This window comes from Chelmon rostratus, chromosome 20, assembly GCF_017976325.1.
Source record: "Chelmon rostratus isolate fCheRos1 chromosome 20, fCheRos1.pri, whole genome shotgun sequence".
In the NCBI taxonomy this organism is placed as follows: Eukaryota; Metazoa; Chordata; class Actinopteri; order Chaetodontiformes; family Chaetodontidae; genus Chelmon; species Chelmon rostratus.
Window position 1 is genome coordinate 21,359,977 of NC_055677.1, and position 16,454 is coordinate 21,376,430.

Here is a 16,454-nt window from a genome sequence, read left to right on the forward strand (position 1 = left end):
TTTTCATATAAAACAATAAAAGTTGAGACATTTACTGGAATGTTCGTCCTGTATTTTATTACTGAAGGATGAGCATTTGTTTTAGGGTGGAAGAACTGGAAAGTTCTTCTGAGCGGTGATGGCCGAACAGGTGAAGAGCACCACCTGCTGTCTGACATTAGAATTTCCACGTGGTCAAAGCAGAATGAAAGGAAAGCAGTGCCGGCTCGAGCTGTGCAGCTGACAGACGATCTGTGGGAAGCACGTGAAAGACGTGACTGCGGCCTCACTCTTCACTGTGCTACGAAGTTAAAATAATGACTCGATAATGTTGTTCAAACCTGAAAAAAATGAGCTGCTGCCTGTGCGCAAACATCAGGGCGCTGACGCAGTGTGTTCAGCCATTTCATGCAGAATTCAGAGTGTGAGAGTTTACTGAGGCTGTGAAGTGATGTCAGAGAAATGCTTTAGGCTTCTGTGTTTGTTGAGATGTTTTGGTTTTGACACTTTTAATACTTTTTCTTACAATGTGAAAACCATTGAAATCCAAGCTGTCCACAGTCTGTGTTCTCCACAAAGAAGCAAAAGGTTGTACAAGCATCTTGAAAGTCTACGTAGAGAGAATGTTTCATTCTCAACAGACAGCTTGGACAGACTACGGTCACACATTAAAATCTTAGGACTTCTTTCCATCTGCTCTAATTAATACACACATTTTTGGATAAAAAATGGATATATATTCACCTGGCAAAGTAGCTACTTTGGTGTTCTGTGGTCACTAGATCTCCCAGCTCTGAAGCTTTTCCACGCAGTAGAAATAGATCAGTCTGTATTATAAACACTATGAATTTATGCCTTGCTGTCTACCTTGTGCAGCTCAGCATAACCAGCTTTCTAGAAATCTAAACAGCAACAAAGAGGAGACAGAGAGAGATGACTCTTGGAGATCTATTATTTGGTACTGGTAACACCTGAGCAGCCTGAAGCTTTTGACAGACACTGTGAGTCCACTTCACATGATAAAATGCACATAAAGCTACAGAAACACGGTCGCTAATTTAAAAAATGTAATATGATGCATAACAAATAATACACAAGCAAAGAAAATCCACATAAATGTAGAACAGGCTGAAAACAGAAGTTAAAAGATAAGGCGTGAACACTGTTTTAGCTTCCTGCTCTCATGCACAAAACTGCAATTGGACATTTTCTCTCAATATGCAGACAGATATGAGCTAACATGGCTGTATATGACCTTTTGTTTGCTTTAGAGTTGAGAGAGATTTAAGTCACTGTGCCCCTGTGAGCGGTCTGTGATACTACAGTTACAGCACACGAGTGTGTTCTGAGTCCGACAGCTGGGTCAAGACGTCTGCAGGATACTTGGCCAGTGTAGTCCAGTATAGTGCAGTATATTGAACTGGAAGTCTTTCATCTCCCCCAGCGGATGGTTTGTGCAAACACTTGTTTAACTCTGGAGCTTCCAGAAGATGGTCTGTCTGTCCTCTGCGCCTGTGATCACTGCGGTGCACAGCTCATTCATCCACATGGCTGTGACAGCACCTGCACAGAGACACCACATTTTACAATGTGCATAATAATCATCTGTTAAAAGACAAAAAAAATCAACAACATAAAAACCTTATTTTTTGTACTTTACCATGTGGAAATATTTAAAACAGATGTGTACAGGTTGCACTAGCAGAGAAATTAGCCTAAAGCTTCATTTAAAAAGCTAAATGTAACACTTTTCAAAGCTGTAATATTGCTTTTACTCAATATAAGAAACCAGGTGAGCTGCTGTACCTGAGTGTGCAGGGATCCTCTTGGTGACGGTGTTGCTGAGCAGGTCCCACAGCAGGAGGTCACCAGACTGCCCCCCACATAGAACTGAGTTCCCGTCCCAGCAGAAACACCTGGACCCACACAGACGGTAAATTCCTTTTTGCAGTATCAGCCAGCAAGAAGACTGCGAATCAGCTTTTCTTTTTACAGGCCGAGACTCGTTGAGAGATGAGTTCTCCCGGCTCATGCGCAAACCAAGTTAAAGGTTGTGGGTTGGAGGAATAAAAATGCTACCAGCTGGTCAGCAGAGAGCCAGTCTCAGATCAATGTGTTTCCCACTGCGCTTAACTTATGTATGTACTTACATCCAAGCATGCACAAGTCTATTTAGGAATGCAGAAACTAAGAGACCATTTTTAACTAAATACCTATTTCAGTGCAGTAGTAGTCCTAGTACAGAGCCTAGTACATTATGTAGGACTTTGAGGCTTTAACCAGTAATGTGCCTCTGTCACTCTGTGTGGATCGTACCTCTGCTCCTCCTCTGCTTTCACTGATGAGATCATCATTCCCGTCTGGACGTCAATAACCTTCATACAGGAGTCAGCGCCGACACTGAGAACGTGTCGGCTGTCTGAGGATGCAAAAATCATTGGTTTAAAGCAGTCTGTCTATAGTCAATGCTTCACTGTCCTGCCTGGATTTGACATGTATCAGAGCCACTTTCAACACAGGATCACTTTACTTATTTGCTCAAGTCTTTCAAATTTTCTAGTTTCTCAAATACAACTATGAAACCGGCTGATTCTGCTTACTGTGCAATGCAGTACAGTATTCCTGTTGGTGTTTATAAGCCTTATAGACATAAAGCTACAAAATACAGCCAGATGCTTCCTGGACAATAAAGTTTATGAGGTATAATGGAGCAAACAGTATCGGCAGAAAATACCCAAAGTACTTCTGTGATGTTGGTATTCATAAAGTTTCCCTCTGCTCTATACTAAAGGCAGCAGAACGATTACAGCAGCTGCCCCTTCAATGTGTGTTCAAATTAAAGTGGTTTGAAGCTGCAAAATAATAACGCAGAACCAATTACTGTGCTCTGGATGGGCCCCTGAAGGCGCCAGCTGAAAGGCAGATAAACCAGTCAAGAAGCTTCTTAACAGGATTGGTAACCTTTAAGAAGAATGTCCAGCAGGGCAGTTTGTCAAGTACCTAACTATGCATTGTGCTTGTAGATTATATTATATATAAGCACTTTCATGTAAGGTTGGATTCCATCAAGGCTTTTCTGCAGCGTTTTCTTCACCAGCTGGTACTGAGAGTGTCATGTTGGCTGGTCTGACTCGTACCAGGACTAAAGGCCATGTGGTGGATGGTTCCAGTGTGGCAGTGGACTTGCTGCAGGGTTGTGTAGCTGCTGGTGTCCCAGATGGTGACGGTCCCATCTTTGCAGCCAGACACCAGCAGAGTCCCCGCTGGATTCAGGCCGATGGTGTTCACCTGTGCGCAGGTGTCACAGAGGTAATATTACAGAAGGAAAACAAGTGGGCTGCTACATTAAAACATGCACAGTCTTACAATCTACACAGAATATGAGTAAATGAACTCTTTCCAGTCTGATGATAAGATATTTTTAGTTTTTGATTGATGAAAGAAGCCAAACGTGCCTCCTGCTGGCTGGACTCAGATCTGTCTGGGTACCCTTTCCTCTGAGAGTTAAGTCAATTAAAGACAGGCCACACATGCAACATACAGTCAGCCTCCTCACTCACCCCAGCATCATGTTCCAACTCGGCCAGTAAGTGAAACTGGGATCTCTTGTGACTGGATGAGCTGTGAGAAGCGCACTGCCAGACCTGTGGAATAAACAACATCATCTGCAACTCTCACCTCTTGATCAGGACAACAAAATACCCCATAAAAACAGAAACATGCACCAACATCACCCTCAACCTGAAGATCACAGCAGAGCAACCCCTCATTATCAAAGTCTTTAGTTTTTACCTTGACAGTGGAATCCCAGGACGCCGTGTACAGACGCTCATCAAACCAACACATTCCACTGACGGCGTCATCGTGACCCATCAGCGTGTCCTGCCGCCTGCCGTACGGGATGGAGTAGAAATAACTGAGGGGAGAGAAACGTCAGTCAGTGTGAACTCGTGAACGTCTGTCTGGTGTTTGTACTGCGTGTTCCATACATACACGTTGTTGTCCCACGAAGAACACACCACGGTTTTGCCATCAGCCAGCATCAGACATGACGACAGCGCCTGAAACACAGCCGAGCAGTTTCTTGTTTAGAGAGAGCTGGACGCGAGGAACACAGCCAAAGATGGCGACATGGAAAGCAAATACAGCTGCGTACCATGTTAGAGAAGGACATGCTTCTCTGGAAGTCCTTCAGCTCTTTGGAAAACATTTTGAGTGTTGAGTCTGGAGTAAAAAGCGATACAGTTGAGTAATGGCAGTAGAGTGAAGAACAGTGGTCATTTCAGCTTCAACTCAACTGTAACCTGCGTCTGGTAATAGAGGAAACCCAGAGGGCCACTGCAGGCAGAAGTGGCCATACTGTTGATACATACTGGGCCATACACACAGCCCTGTGATAGATGCTGCTGCTTAATAATGATGATTACATGTTAACATTACCCAAATGGGACTATTGGTATTCTGGATGAAATCTGTAACCATAATGGATTACAGTATCTCAGATAACACTGTGCTGCAGTTCTAAAATCCACTTACATTTTCTATACATTTTACTGCACAAAGCAGCCTGTTTTTAATCCTTTTTTCACCTCTAAGATGATCGCTATTTGTCTCTGCTTCGAGATATTTTCCAGACCTTGGGATGTGGAGAAAACAGCTGCTCCATCTCGAGTCACAGCGATGCCGGTCACAGCCCTGCACAGTCAACAGAAAGACTTAAAAACATAACAAATGCAGCAATAGCTAAAAAGTAACGTCCTAGGGAGGATGCACTTGAGTTAATGTAGCAGTCATAGTATTACAGTTTGCAAAGACAAACCTGAGATGGAAACAGAGTTGCAAGGGAACTTCGAAATGTGAGAAAACACTTTAATGGATGGTTTAATAGATTGCTCTGCAGATTTATGTCTCTAAAGTGGAGGAAGTGGTTTTACAGCAGCCACCTGCCCACAGCTGTTCCCCCTTCTATAAGTGTCCCCACCATACCATCTACTAAGCTACTGTTCTGAAAACTCAGCTGCTGGCCGCCTTCCAGCTTCGCATGCACTTCCTCACATTTGAACCTGAGCTTTCGTTTCAGTCCACACAGTTTGTATGTGGTCTAACAAAGCAATTATACTTTGTGGTTGCTGTAGCCAGCTCGATGCCACTCGACTTACTCTTTGTGGATCTTGTGGCTGGAGACGGGTTTCAGATTTCCCATGTGCGCCCAGGCCAACTTCCTGCTCTCCTCAGTCAGGTCCTCAAAGGACGAGTCCTCGCTTGGAGAGGCTGCAAAACAGCACAGGGATAACTGCTGCAGGGACATATAGATACATGGGGGTGGAGGCTGCTTATGCCAATGAACTATTATGCAATTAATCACTAGAAATCATTTTGTGTTAGTAAGGAATTCATTTAGGACACAGTATAATACCTGGACACTCATTGGGCTATAAATTCAGTCCTGGATGAAGTATGTCATAGACTTCATTTAAACACTACACCACTCTAACAGGGATTAGTAGATTCAGCAAAATACAACCTGCCTCCAAAAGTACACAAAGTAAGTGCTGCATTCAAGGACAACTCCTGTCTTCTCCCCTTAGAGGTATGGGTGATCATCAGCGCTCCCGGTCAGCATGACTGTGCCGAGTGCAGCTGACTAATACTACAACAGTAAGAGCAGCCTTTCACCACTGCCAGCACACAAAGCTGCTGTGATAGCTTTTAACTGTGTGTGTGTTTCTACCTGGGGACAGTTCGCTGAGTGGTGAGTTGACGCTGGAGCTCTGGGTCATGTTGTGAAACCTCGGCGTGATCCTCTGAGGGTGGGGGCTGGTGAACAGCTGTTTGGGCGTCTGGCCGAACTCCAGAATCTGTGTCAGCATGGCGATTCTCTCGTCAGGGTCCTCAATGCTTCCCAGACAAACAGGAAGTTAGTTGCACAGCGTGATGTTAAATATCTTTAATAACCTTTTGCGGGGGATTTTCTTTGATACCTGTCACAGTCAATGCCACCTTCGTATGTCAGCGGGTGAAACACTGAAAGGCAATGAGATTAATATGAGTCTTTGCCCAGCTTTGAGGGGGTTTGATGTTGAAAAGAGCTGCTGGAAGTTTTACCATTATGGGCTGCGATAGCCTCACTGCCTCTCTGTTTAAAGCCAAACACCAGGTCAATCCACTCATGAAGGTGCTCCGACACATACTGACTCTCCAGTGCCGCCTTGTGCTTCTGAAGAAAATCACTTCTATCTGGAGCCGGGACAGACAGGATACAGGAAACGTGCACTTAGACTGAAAGCATTACGCATTATGTTCAGAAGGATGTGACACCTGGGTGCATGCACACCATGATCAGCTGATCAGGAAGTTACCTGAGGCCCACGGTGGGAGAACGACATCGCCAACCAAGCTTCCATTCTGCTTTCTGCCCAAATCAAGACTCAGTTTGTTTTCCAGAAAGCTGCAATCGTTCCCATAAAACTCTGGAATCAACTGCATCATGGGAGAGGCAGACACACACACACACACGCACGCACGCACGCACGCACGCACGCACGTGTACACAGGCAGACAATGTCATGAAACACATTCTTCTACGGACACCAGGTCGAGACCACGGAATACTGCTTTGCCAGACAGACAGTGTGTTGTACGGTCCCTTCATCAACAACCGAGTGGATTAACTGCTCATTTCACAGCTGTGCCAACAAACAACGCGTAGATCCATGACAAGTCATCAGCATATATGATGTGATTTTACATCAATCACCATTAACAGCAGAAACTCTTCACTACTTGGAGGATACATGCTGAAATTGGCCCTCAGTGTCTAACTAACATAATATAGAGAAGATTCATATCTTACCTCTTTGAAGTCAGTGGCCCCCTCTAAGCAGTTTTTCCATGTTTCACCTATGCTGTAAGAAATCAATACAGGTCAGTGAATACAAACATGCAAAATCATACTTTCAATATTTGAAAGCTCAAAATCCTACATTTAATTAATTAAGTGCAAGCAAGTGTTAGAAATTACACATTAAGTATTGTGTGTGCGTTGTAATTTGTTTTTTTTCGTCAGTCACTATTCTAGCACCACTAAACGAGGGGTAAAATCGTTGTTGCACCACTGATTTGTGACTGATGGTATCCTCCAGTGCATAGTTATAATGTACCTATTGAACATGCGATCTGCATGGTCATAGCGGCCATTCTGGAGACACAGCATGTGCTCTGGAGCTGCAGGGGAGAACATAATGAGAATAAACAAAACATTAAACGCAACCTCAAAACAAAGATGGCAGCTACATATCAACAGACCCAAAATGCATTTGCAGTAGAAATCACCTCACTTCCTGTTTGTGCGATTGGTCTCAAGCTGCTGTAGCATCACACGTTAACAGCTGCTATTAAAAGCCCAAAGCATCTTTCACATCTAAATCTAAAACATGTCATTTTTGAAGCCAAGTCTTCAAAATCGTTACAATATTTCTGTCGAAATCTTCATTTACTGGCTTTTTTTTTTTTTTGGAGAAACCTCTGGTTGGCTTGAACAACCTTTTCCGCCAAATTTGAAAGTGTCTTGGATGTACCATGAAGAATCTGTTGTGTCAGACCTGCCTATTGATGACCTGATCAGCCTCAGGCTCCTGCACACAGTGACAGTGCTTCCACAGTGCAGATTAAAACAGGTCGAGCAGAGGCCGACCGAGTGTAAACACACTGAACGCAGGCCGTGTGCTGTGGTTCCATGCGGGCTGCAGCTTTAAGGAGGAAGTGTGACACGTACCGACTCTGACCAGGTAAAACAGGACATAGCCCGGAGAGGAGTAGTGGCTGCCGTACATGAAGGAAGGTTCCGGCATGCCTCTGTAGCGAGCCTGTGGACGGGAGAACTCTGAGTTATCGAGGACGTACAGTAAATTCATAGCTGGGTTTACTCTAAAACACTGAGGCAGGTCTGTCTGTTCTTCATTTTCAGCCTGATTGTTAAACAGATGCAGCAGAGTCTCACCAGCAGTCTGTCTAGTCGCTCTTTGTTCAGGGCTCCCACAGGTTTGCTCAAGTCTCTGAACGTGGCAGCGTTCGTCATGTCTGGGAAAACACAAACACACATTATCAGTTCTGAGAACATGTGGATGGAAAAGTCCAGCTGCTGGATCTCAGAAGCTGCACGGATGCAGATCCTGATCACCTCAGGCCTTAGTTATGTTATGTAATCTGTGTGTGTTCCTTTGCTGTGGACCCACCCAGCTGCCCACTGCTGTAGTCGGCGAGGACCCAGGGGAAGACGGGGTACTGGGAGAGGTCGTTGCAGCTGCGGTCGGCCAGGTTGTTGAGGTGAAGGAGATACTGGTAGTTGCTGAGGTGGCCGCGCTGCCACTGCAGCATGTAGCTCTCGGCTGTGTGCTCCGTCATGTGGTTCTCTGAGCAACACGGAGAAAAACAGCAAGTTCTAACCGATGTGTGTTTTGGGGTTTCACCAATACTGGTTTCCAAATAAACCATAAAACCCTTGTTTTTTTCTGTGTTTCTGAGTTTACCAACTCAAGACGCTTTTAGCAACAGATTGCCTTCGAGTTTTCTCACCCAAGAAAGTGGCGATGTAGTAGTAGATCTCATCTCTGTCAGCTGTGTTGTAAAACTTCAGGTAGATGTCAGAGCAGAAATCATTCTCAGTGCAGAACACCTCAAGACCCTGGACGAGGACAGACATGCACCAAAAGACATGCAGTTATTCTACTTGTATAGTAAACGCATGGAGAGTTCACGCTGTTACAAACTGAAGGAGCATCACAATGCTACTTATTGACTTGCTCACCAGTGGTCTGAGCCCGTGCCGTCTTTTGTAGATTCTCCTGACTCTGTGGAGCTTGATTTGAATCACTTGTTCCTGAGAAGACATGCAGAATTTATAGAATTACTTCAGCTGAATAACAGAGCGTCCCTGACTGAGGGGTCTGAGCATGTCCACGCAGGTTTGGCAGTTCACCGGATATCCGTTGAGGGGCTGGAAGTAGAGGGTTTCATCCGTTATGCAGACGTGGCCCGGATTGGACACCAGAGGCAGGACCATCTCCACCGCACACTCCATGTGGGGCTTCTCAGCTACACTCTGAAAGCTTTGCAGCAGATTTAAAACACTGTCAAACACATAATTCATATAACGACACTTGTTTTCATTATTGTACTTCATTAAAATGTGTAACAGACAGCGCCTCTGTTTGATGTTAACATACCAGTTCTTGTCAAAAGACGACCTCGCCAGGCGGGACTGTAAATTGGCTGCAATCTAGAAACACACAAGAAGGAATATAGGTTGGATCACAGATTATTGTGATCCAACAACAGTAAGCAGTGGTCGTGCATTGAAGGAAGCAAGATTATGTGGCATGAAGTACAGGAAGCAGAGCGGATCATCCACGCTCCTCATCCTGTCTCAGGCTTCAGAGTCCTGCTGTGTGCTCACACTTCAAATACTGGTCGACTCACCATTGCAGTCTGATCTCCAAGCTTTTCCAGACAGGACGCCCTGTGGAGCTGCAAAATTCACCACAGTCAAAATGAGCCGAGCAACACTAACACATAGCAGAGCAGTTAAACAAATACAGCGATGCCAGAGTAAAACAGTTCATGAAAACAAACACACTCCTGTGACCCTGAGACAGCGGAGGACGTAAACCTTCCTCCCCGTCCCGGAGGCAGCTACGTACCTGAAGTAACGTTTGAACGACATCTTCTGTCTTATTCCAGACTTCCAACTGAAAAGTCATTTTCTTTGCCCCCTGCCAAAGCAGAGACAACTTTAAGTGTTCTGTCTGAATAAATTAGCAAATCATGAAGCCTCTTCTGCACTCGCTACTCGCCAAATCATTACAGTTCATAATGTTGGTGTAATTATGTAACAGCTGCAGTGTTGCTGTTTTAGAGGGAGAATTAGCGCGACAGCAGGACTTCGGCACAGGCGACCCACCCTGGTAGCCAAATGTGATGCCTGGAAGACGCTGCAGAAAAGCTGCAGAACGGCTCAAATGCACATTTTTATTCAAGGCCTCAAGTGTGAGTGATTGTATTTGACATTTTCCAGCAGAGAAAATTACAAACATATTACTAATAATAAATGCACAGACTTGAGAGCCCAGAGCCAAGCCAGAGGAGACCCCCTGTCCAGCTTCAGATGACTCACCCTTTCATTTCTGTACGGTGCTATGACGTTGCTTTCTTTGATGTAAATGACCTGAAATCAAAGTGAAAACCACATTTGTGCATTTACTTTGGGAACCTGTCATGATTTCATTTAATAAAAGTGAGGGGCGAGATCAATATGTCACAAATAATTCCATCTGTATGGAAATGATAACTCACCTGTTCACATGAGATGGAGATGGCTGATGGACGAGGCCTACGAGGGAAACACAAATGAGTTAAAATAATACAAACTGAAACTACTGAAATTAAACACAGACAACTGAGAAAGTACTCGTCATCATACAAAGCAGCACCAGAGTTTGTTTTGTAAAGAAGCAGAATGCTACGTCATTAGTAAATGGTTGCTTCAGAAGTACGGCTAATATCTGCGTGCCATTTTGAAGTCACCAAACCAGTTTGACAGAGTAATTAAACATGAGCGTGTGAACTGAATATGCAACAGCAGGGATGAACTCATGCTCACTCGTTGAAAGGGTTGTTCTCTTTCTCCACAAACTCAATCTTCCTACAGTCTCGAAGAGCAATCTGCAGAAACACAGACAGCATTACCGTGTGAAAGCAGACACACAATATACAACATCAATGCAAAACATGCTGAACAGAGACACTATGCCAGCAAATAATGATTCTTGACACTGTTGATTATTTTCTCGTTTAGTTGTTCGGTCTATAAAATGTCAGAAAACGGTAAAAAAAATGTTGATTAGTGTTTCCCAAAGCCAAAGCTGACATCCACGTACGTCTTCTTTTGTCAACAGCCTGAAGATACTGACTGTACTGTCATAGAGGAGTGAAGAAACCAGAAAATGCACACAATTAACGAGCTGGAATCAGAGAAGTTTGAGTTTTTGTTCTTAAAATTCTACTCAAGCCAAGCCATTAACCAATTATCAAAATTGTCAGCGATCAATTTAATAGTTGACAGCTAATCAATTAATTGTTGCAGCTCTAGTTGACAATAAAGGTTTTAATATGAATAGATCTTGACTTTCTGTATGTCAGCTTTCCTAAAAAAAGACAACCGTCATGATTCTAAGTGAAGGTTTCTATATTATTATTTCCAGCAACTTAAAAAAAAAGGTTTTCTCTTTATACCTCATTTCCTAATAGATTAAAAAACATTACATTGTGTCTGGCAGCATACTACACATTAAACTGTCACTCAAACAAACCTTTAAAATGGGCTCTTCAAGATCATCTGGATCAAATATGACAGATCTGGAACAGACCTTGAATGAGCCTCTGACTTTTCTGGAAGGAAAATCGGTAACGTTAGCTTGTTAGCATTCTTAACCACTCGCCCCTTTAGTTAAATAAACCCACACTGATACTGAGAAAGCAATAACGAATAGTCCTTTGGAAAACTTAGAAAGAAGAAAAATGTATAAATTAAATGCTAATTAAATGCTAGGAAGGAATGCAGATTGATTCAAACAACAGTTTATAGAACCAGAATTTATGAAGCGCATTAAATGTGCAAGCACTCGTGTTTTGTATGGCCCTCGCATGGTTTTGTGCTGGACAGAAATCCTGCAGCTCTCAAGGCTGATCTGACACTGTGGCAAACAGCGTGAAACACTGAGCTGACTGCTAAAAACAGAATTCTACTAATGACACAAAATGAAGAGGCACAAGATGCCGATTATCTCTGCCAAGTTCATATCGCACGTCAGTGTGAAAACTCTGACTCAGGGTCAGCATTAATCTGTCCCTTCTCCTTGTTGGACACTTGTCCCCCTCGCTTTGATACGACAATAAAACAAATTCGCCTCAATGATCTTGTTCTGAGAGGCTTGTGAATTCTTTTTAGTTTGCTCAAGCCTCCATAACAGGATAAGATGATGTTTGAACAGCTGCTTCTTACAGGAGAACACGACTGCCACAAGCCTTTGAGCAAACACCTGATCATTACAATAGAGGTGCTGCAGGCTTTTCTACCAGTTCTTACACCATTTAGGGTTTAAAAACCAACATGGTGGTCAGGATTATCACAGATTATGACAGGAAGAAACAAAAGAAACTGGTAAAGTGACGCAACAACTTGAAAGCGAGTCTCACAGTGAAGTGATGCATGATGGCGGCAGACGAAGCATCGATGCCAACAATCTGAATTACCTCTCCTTTTCTGAAGCGCTCGTCACGTGGTGCGCGGTGTGCTGTTCAAAATAATATTCCTCCAAATCCAGCAGCAAGAGAGAAAATCTGGAGGAGAAACAGCGACAGAGAGGAGCGTGAGATGACAGGAGACAGCTGCAAAATGCCAAACTGCGTAAAAACAGCAGCGTCGACCCACCGCTGGAATGAAACACGCTGGATTACAACCTGCTGTCACTCCTACAGCGGCAAATAACTGGACAACAACTCAATATAAGGCATTGAGGGGGAATACCAACAAGTGTGTGTACAGGTTTTGGGAGCAGTACTGCATATGTATATCCAGCATGTCTGCGACGCTGTCAGAGGTTTGTTTCCATTAGTAATGCTGGTACACACATACAGCAGTAAAACAGGGTTATAACTGAAAAACACACTAAATTACTTTTCATTAACACAAACTCTTCAATTACAGGTGAATTTAGCTAAAATGAAGGTAATTCAGAAATCAGTAATGTGCCTTTAAATGTGCGTTCAGTGTTGAAAGTACAGTATGATGAAAAATACTGTCAGAAAATAGAACAAGGCAAAGAGCAATATCCAAATGGCGGGGTAATGATAAAATCATGCCACACTATTAGAAATCATAATAAATGAGTGTGGTAAGGGACACACCTCAGCAAGAACCTTCTGAATCTGGGTCAAGTCCAAGAAGCCAAAGGACGATTTCCCAAAGTGTTGGGAAGTGATTTTGCAGAGACTGTACATGTTAGTGTTCTTACACCCTAAAACAATGTAGTTGCTCACTGTAAACCCACAGGAGATCACACTGTTGCAGCTCACGCTTCTAAAGACTTACACTACGTTTTCCATAAACTTAAATCTGCCTCACCCCTATTGGACATGGGTTTCCCTGAAGCCTATCATCAGTTACACCATCCTCAATTTCCCAAAATCCTCAATGTTTTCATTGTTTACACTGAACAAACAGTGGCCTTCAAATACTGACTGTCCCAGTGCCGACTAATTACACACAACAAATATGGTGACAATTTGTTGGTATTATCATGCTACATAAGTAGGGCACATAGGGCATATACTGTGTCACACCTACATAAAAGCGCATATAAAATGATTAATGTGGTGAAGCGGAAACTAAGTCAACAGCAGAAATACCACAATACCACAATACCAGCTGTATGACACTGACGACGTGTGGAGAATTGAGAGTGATTTCAGGATCGGGTACCTTTACTAGTACTGCTGCTTTGAAGCCACATTACTGCTTAATAGCAATATGGTTATAAGTGTGTGACATGCTCTCTTCCTTCCTTTACAGAACAGTAAACTCCTCTGGAAACAGCCTGAACTTTCTCAACAATAGCATAATAAGCACATTAAGTAGATGTGAACGCCTGACATATTTAGAAAATATACATTGTGCCAGAGTGTTCAGCTAATGGAAAGTTTAATATTTGAAGCTCACATGGAGAAAAAAAACATTCAAATCAGTGTTTTAAAATAGTAGTGAAACCCTTATTTTGCCACAGCAAAGACAGCTGTGTGTATTTCCTTCATTCTAAATACTCAACGCAGTAAACTGAGCTGATCCTGGTGCAGTTCATCCTCATAATGAATGTACTAAATTGGATTTAAATTCAAAACTCTTCTGTAAAATAACCAAGCTTAGACTGCATTGAAGTAAGTCTAATAAAGATGGTCTCACCTAATTCTGGCTGATCTCGTCATACTGAGCTGAGTGGGTGCTGGCCAGGATGTAACCACTGACTCAAATTTAAGGATAAATCCAGAATCTATGAATATACAAACATTTTTCATTTCCAAAGTTATGCTGGTACTAGAACTCTTCGTCCGGTTTCTTTGTCAGCGTCACTCTGAAGTGCAGCGTCTTCACTATCAGCTGCGTTCCTTAAGTCCAGTCAGTTTTTACTGCCACAACAAACCCTGACCTCATACCCTCTATAAAAACTACTCTCATGAGCTCCACACGGCGAGGTTTTAAACTGAGTAAAAAGAGGTGGTGTCAGAGTCAGCATCAGGACAGGAGGAGAAGCCTGGAATAAACCCTGGTACATCACAGAGGAGGAATCAGTGGAGAACTGATGACTGAAGCGAGAGTGCAATCGATCTATGAATCTAATTTTTCCTTATATGCACCCCTGAGCACTCTACTAAGAAAGGCGATGGAGGCGGCTGCTCTGGGAACAGCACTTCACAGCTGATGCTGAAGTGGTTCACCCTCCACTGTCTGAGCTGAGCAGTTCTTCTTCCTGCCTCAGGAGGCCCCGGGCCAAGCTGCCCTGAGCACTGTGGAAACCCAATGCCTCAGCTCGGGTCAGAGCCACACTGAACAGCATCTAAAAGCCTCTCATGATGGCTCCTGTGGTCAATTGTAGCATGTATAATTCAGCAAGAACTCATTTAATAGGATGCTACTTTTCCATTTGTTCACAATGGCTGTATGGCTGATACATGATGCTCATATCTGTTGTACAAGACTATTGCTGCTCGCGCCAGGTCAGTAAAAGTCATACCAGGGTTTTAAATAGGTTTTATATGTTGAGGTTATTGAAATATACAAGGTATGAGAGGACATTTTACAACAGCTGGCAATGAACAGAGTGTATTTCGCAGTCCATATTCCTCACAGCGCCCTCGATAAGCGGAGTGCATCACCGGGCTGACGGCGCAGCTCTCATTAGCTGAGTGGCCCCGCCGGACGCTGTAATGCGATTCAACCCGAGCCGAGGAAAAACACACCGCCCCAAACCCCCCCAGACTGACCCCCTCTGTCCGCCTCAGCGCGGGTGGATGCGTCAACAACAGGCGAGGCAGCACTAACCTTTCTTTAGTTCGTTCCTGCGTCCTCAGAAAGGCCATGACTGCACACCATCCTCTGTGGAAACCGAGCAGCGAGCGGCCACAGCCTGAGCGCCGTAAACACGGAAACTTGCTGGACACCACGTGACTGACCCGCAGACACACGAGCCCTTGACAGAGGAAAGCGAAGAGGTGTCACTCTGACGCTGTTTCGGGATACCACAACTGCGGAACAGATTTCAGCTCAGGCTGAGGCACCTTACATCCATCACTAACAAAGTGACACCCTGGTATTTCCGGTTTTCATTTTGCAATGTGAAAAAGCTCGTTTTGACACACACACACACAAAAAACGGCCATTTTTTAATGGTGCCCATGTTGTGTCTCACCAGATACATCATGGATGGTAATAATGAAGATGTTTGAAACGTGTTTCAGTGTATTCAGTAACAAGTAGAAATATCTACAACACTGACGTTTTTCCTTAAGGGACCCCTTTTCTTGTATGAGTAAACAGACGACCCCTGACTAAAATACATATTTTATGGACGTTTCATATCATATAATATTTAATGTAAATAACAGTACAGACAAACTGATAAACTGTACAATTAACTGAAACAGTGACAAGTTTGTGTAAAATGACAATTATTTTCTAATTGTGAGAAGATTATTACCAGAGAATATTGCATCAGACATGAGTTTGCCTGAAATCTTTGGGAAACTTTTTCCACCATTCTTTCTCTGTGTTAAGTATTTCCAGTCATACTCAGCAGGTTTCTCTTTTTGACAAATACAGTGTTTTTCTTTACTTTTATATTGCAGGATAGGGCTGTTTAGCAGAGAGTCAAGATTTAGACAGTGTTCAAGTCTTTACTTGTCCCTACCTGTTATAATTTTTTTTTTCGAATTTGTAAACCAGTTTGAGCTGCATTTTGTGCATGAAATTTGCTCTACAAAAAAGGTTATAATTATTATTGTTATTCTTGAATTCAATTTGATATAGAGATGGTAAATAACAAATTCTGACTTTTTTTTTTTTTTTTTTTTTTTGATTTTTACTTGAAAAACTACCAAAGCAATTCATTGATTATCAAAATACCTGGTAACTTTTTCTCTCGTTCCACTACCAGAAGAATGACTAATCATTTCATCACTACTCTGAATCCATACATCTTGGGGTTTACCGAAACGTTTGATAATAGGGGACTTGCTTTGTTTATATTTCCTGCATATTTGAAGCTTTCCAATCATAGATGAGCGACATTCCATAATAAATACTGATTAGTGTTTAAAACCACAATGTCTTGGGGCAAATGAGAAAACCGGCCAGAGAGGTGATCCTC

General features: G+C 43.2%; 1 protein-coding gene across 2 annotated transcripts; it reads right to left on the reverse strand.

The window, feature by feature from the left end:
- Nucleotides 1–150: 150 nt before the first annotated feature.
- nsmaf (neutral sphingomyelinase (N-SMase) activation associated factor) lies at nt 151–15,219 on the reverse strand. 2 transcript variants are annotated; one of them, XM_041961957.1, is made up of 31 exons: nt 15,131–15,219; nt 12,289–12,375; nt 11,346–11,424; nt 10,637–10,698; nt 10,330–10,366; nt 10,151–10,201; nt 9,678–9,749; nt 9,457–9,504; nt 9,204–9,256; nt 8,957–9,086; nt 8,786–8,857; nt 8,554–8,662; nt 8,214–8,390; nt 7,979–8,058; nt 7,754–7,844; nt 7,140–7,203; nt 6,833–6,884; nt 6,339–6,459; nt 6,085–6,216; nt 5,961–6,003; nt 5,711–5,877; nt 5,139–5,250; nt 4,616–4,674; nt 4,136–4,203; nt 3,973–4,040; nt 3,772–3,895; nt 3,540–3,623; nt 3,117–3,267; nt 2,296–2,398; nt 1,786–1,895; nt 151–1,542 (listed from the first exon to the last, which is right to left on the reverse strand). In XM_041961957.1, exons 1-31 carry the CDS (start codon nt 15,166–15,168, stop codon nt 1,448–1,450), a joined length of 2,739 nt encoding a protein of 912 aa, XP_041817891.1. In that variant the 5' UTR covers nt 15,169–15,219; the 3' UTR covers nt 151–1,447. The 2 variants fall into 2 exon arrangements, with proteins under 2 accessions (XP_041817891.1, XP_041817892.1); XM_041961958.1 differs by lacking the exons at nt 12,289–12,375; nt 15,131–15,219 and adding an exon at nt 12,232–12,282.
- Between the last annotated feature and the right edge of the window lie 1,235 nt (nt 15,220–16,454).

Coding starts and splice junctions, on each gene's coding strand:
- nsmaf (XM_041961957.1), bottom strand. CDS start 15,168: ATGGCCTTTCTGAGGACGCAGGAACGAACTAAAGAAAG. Junction 10,367..10,636: donor GAGAACAACCCTTTCAACGA/GTGAGCATGAGT, acceptor TTTCCCTCGTAG/GCCTCGTCCATCAGCCATCT. Junction 1,543..1,785: donor GAGGATCCCTGCACACTCAG/GTACAGCAGCTC, acceptor GTCTCTGTGCAG/GTGCTGTCACAGCCATGTGG.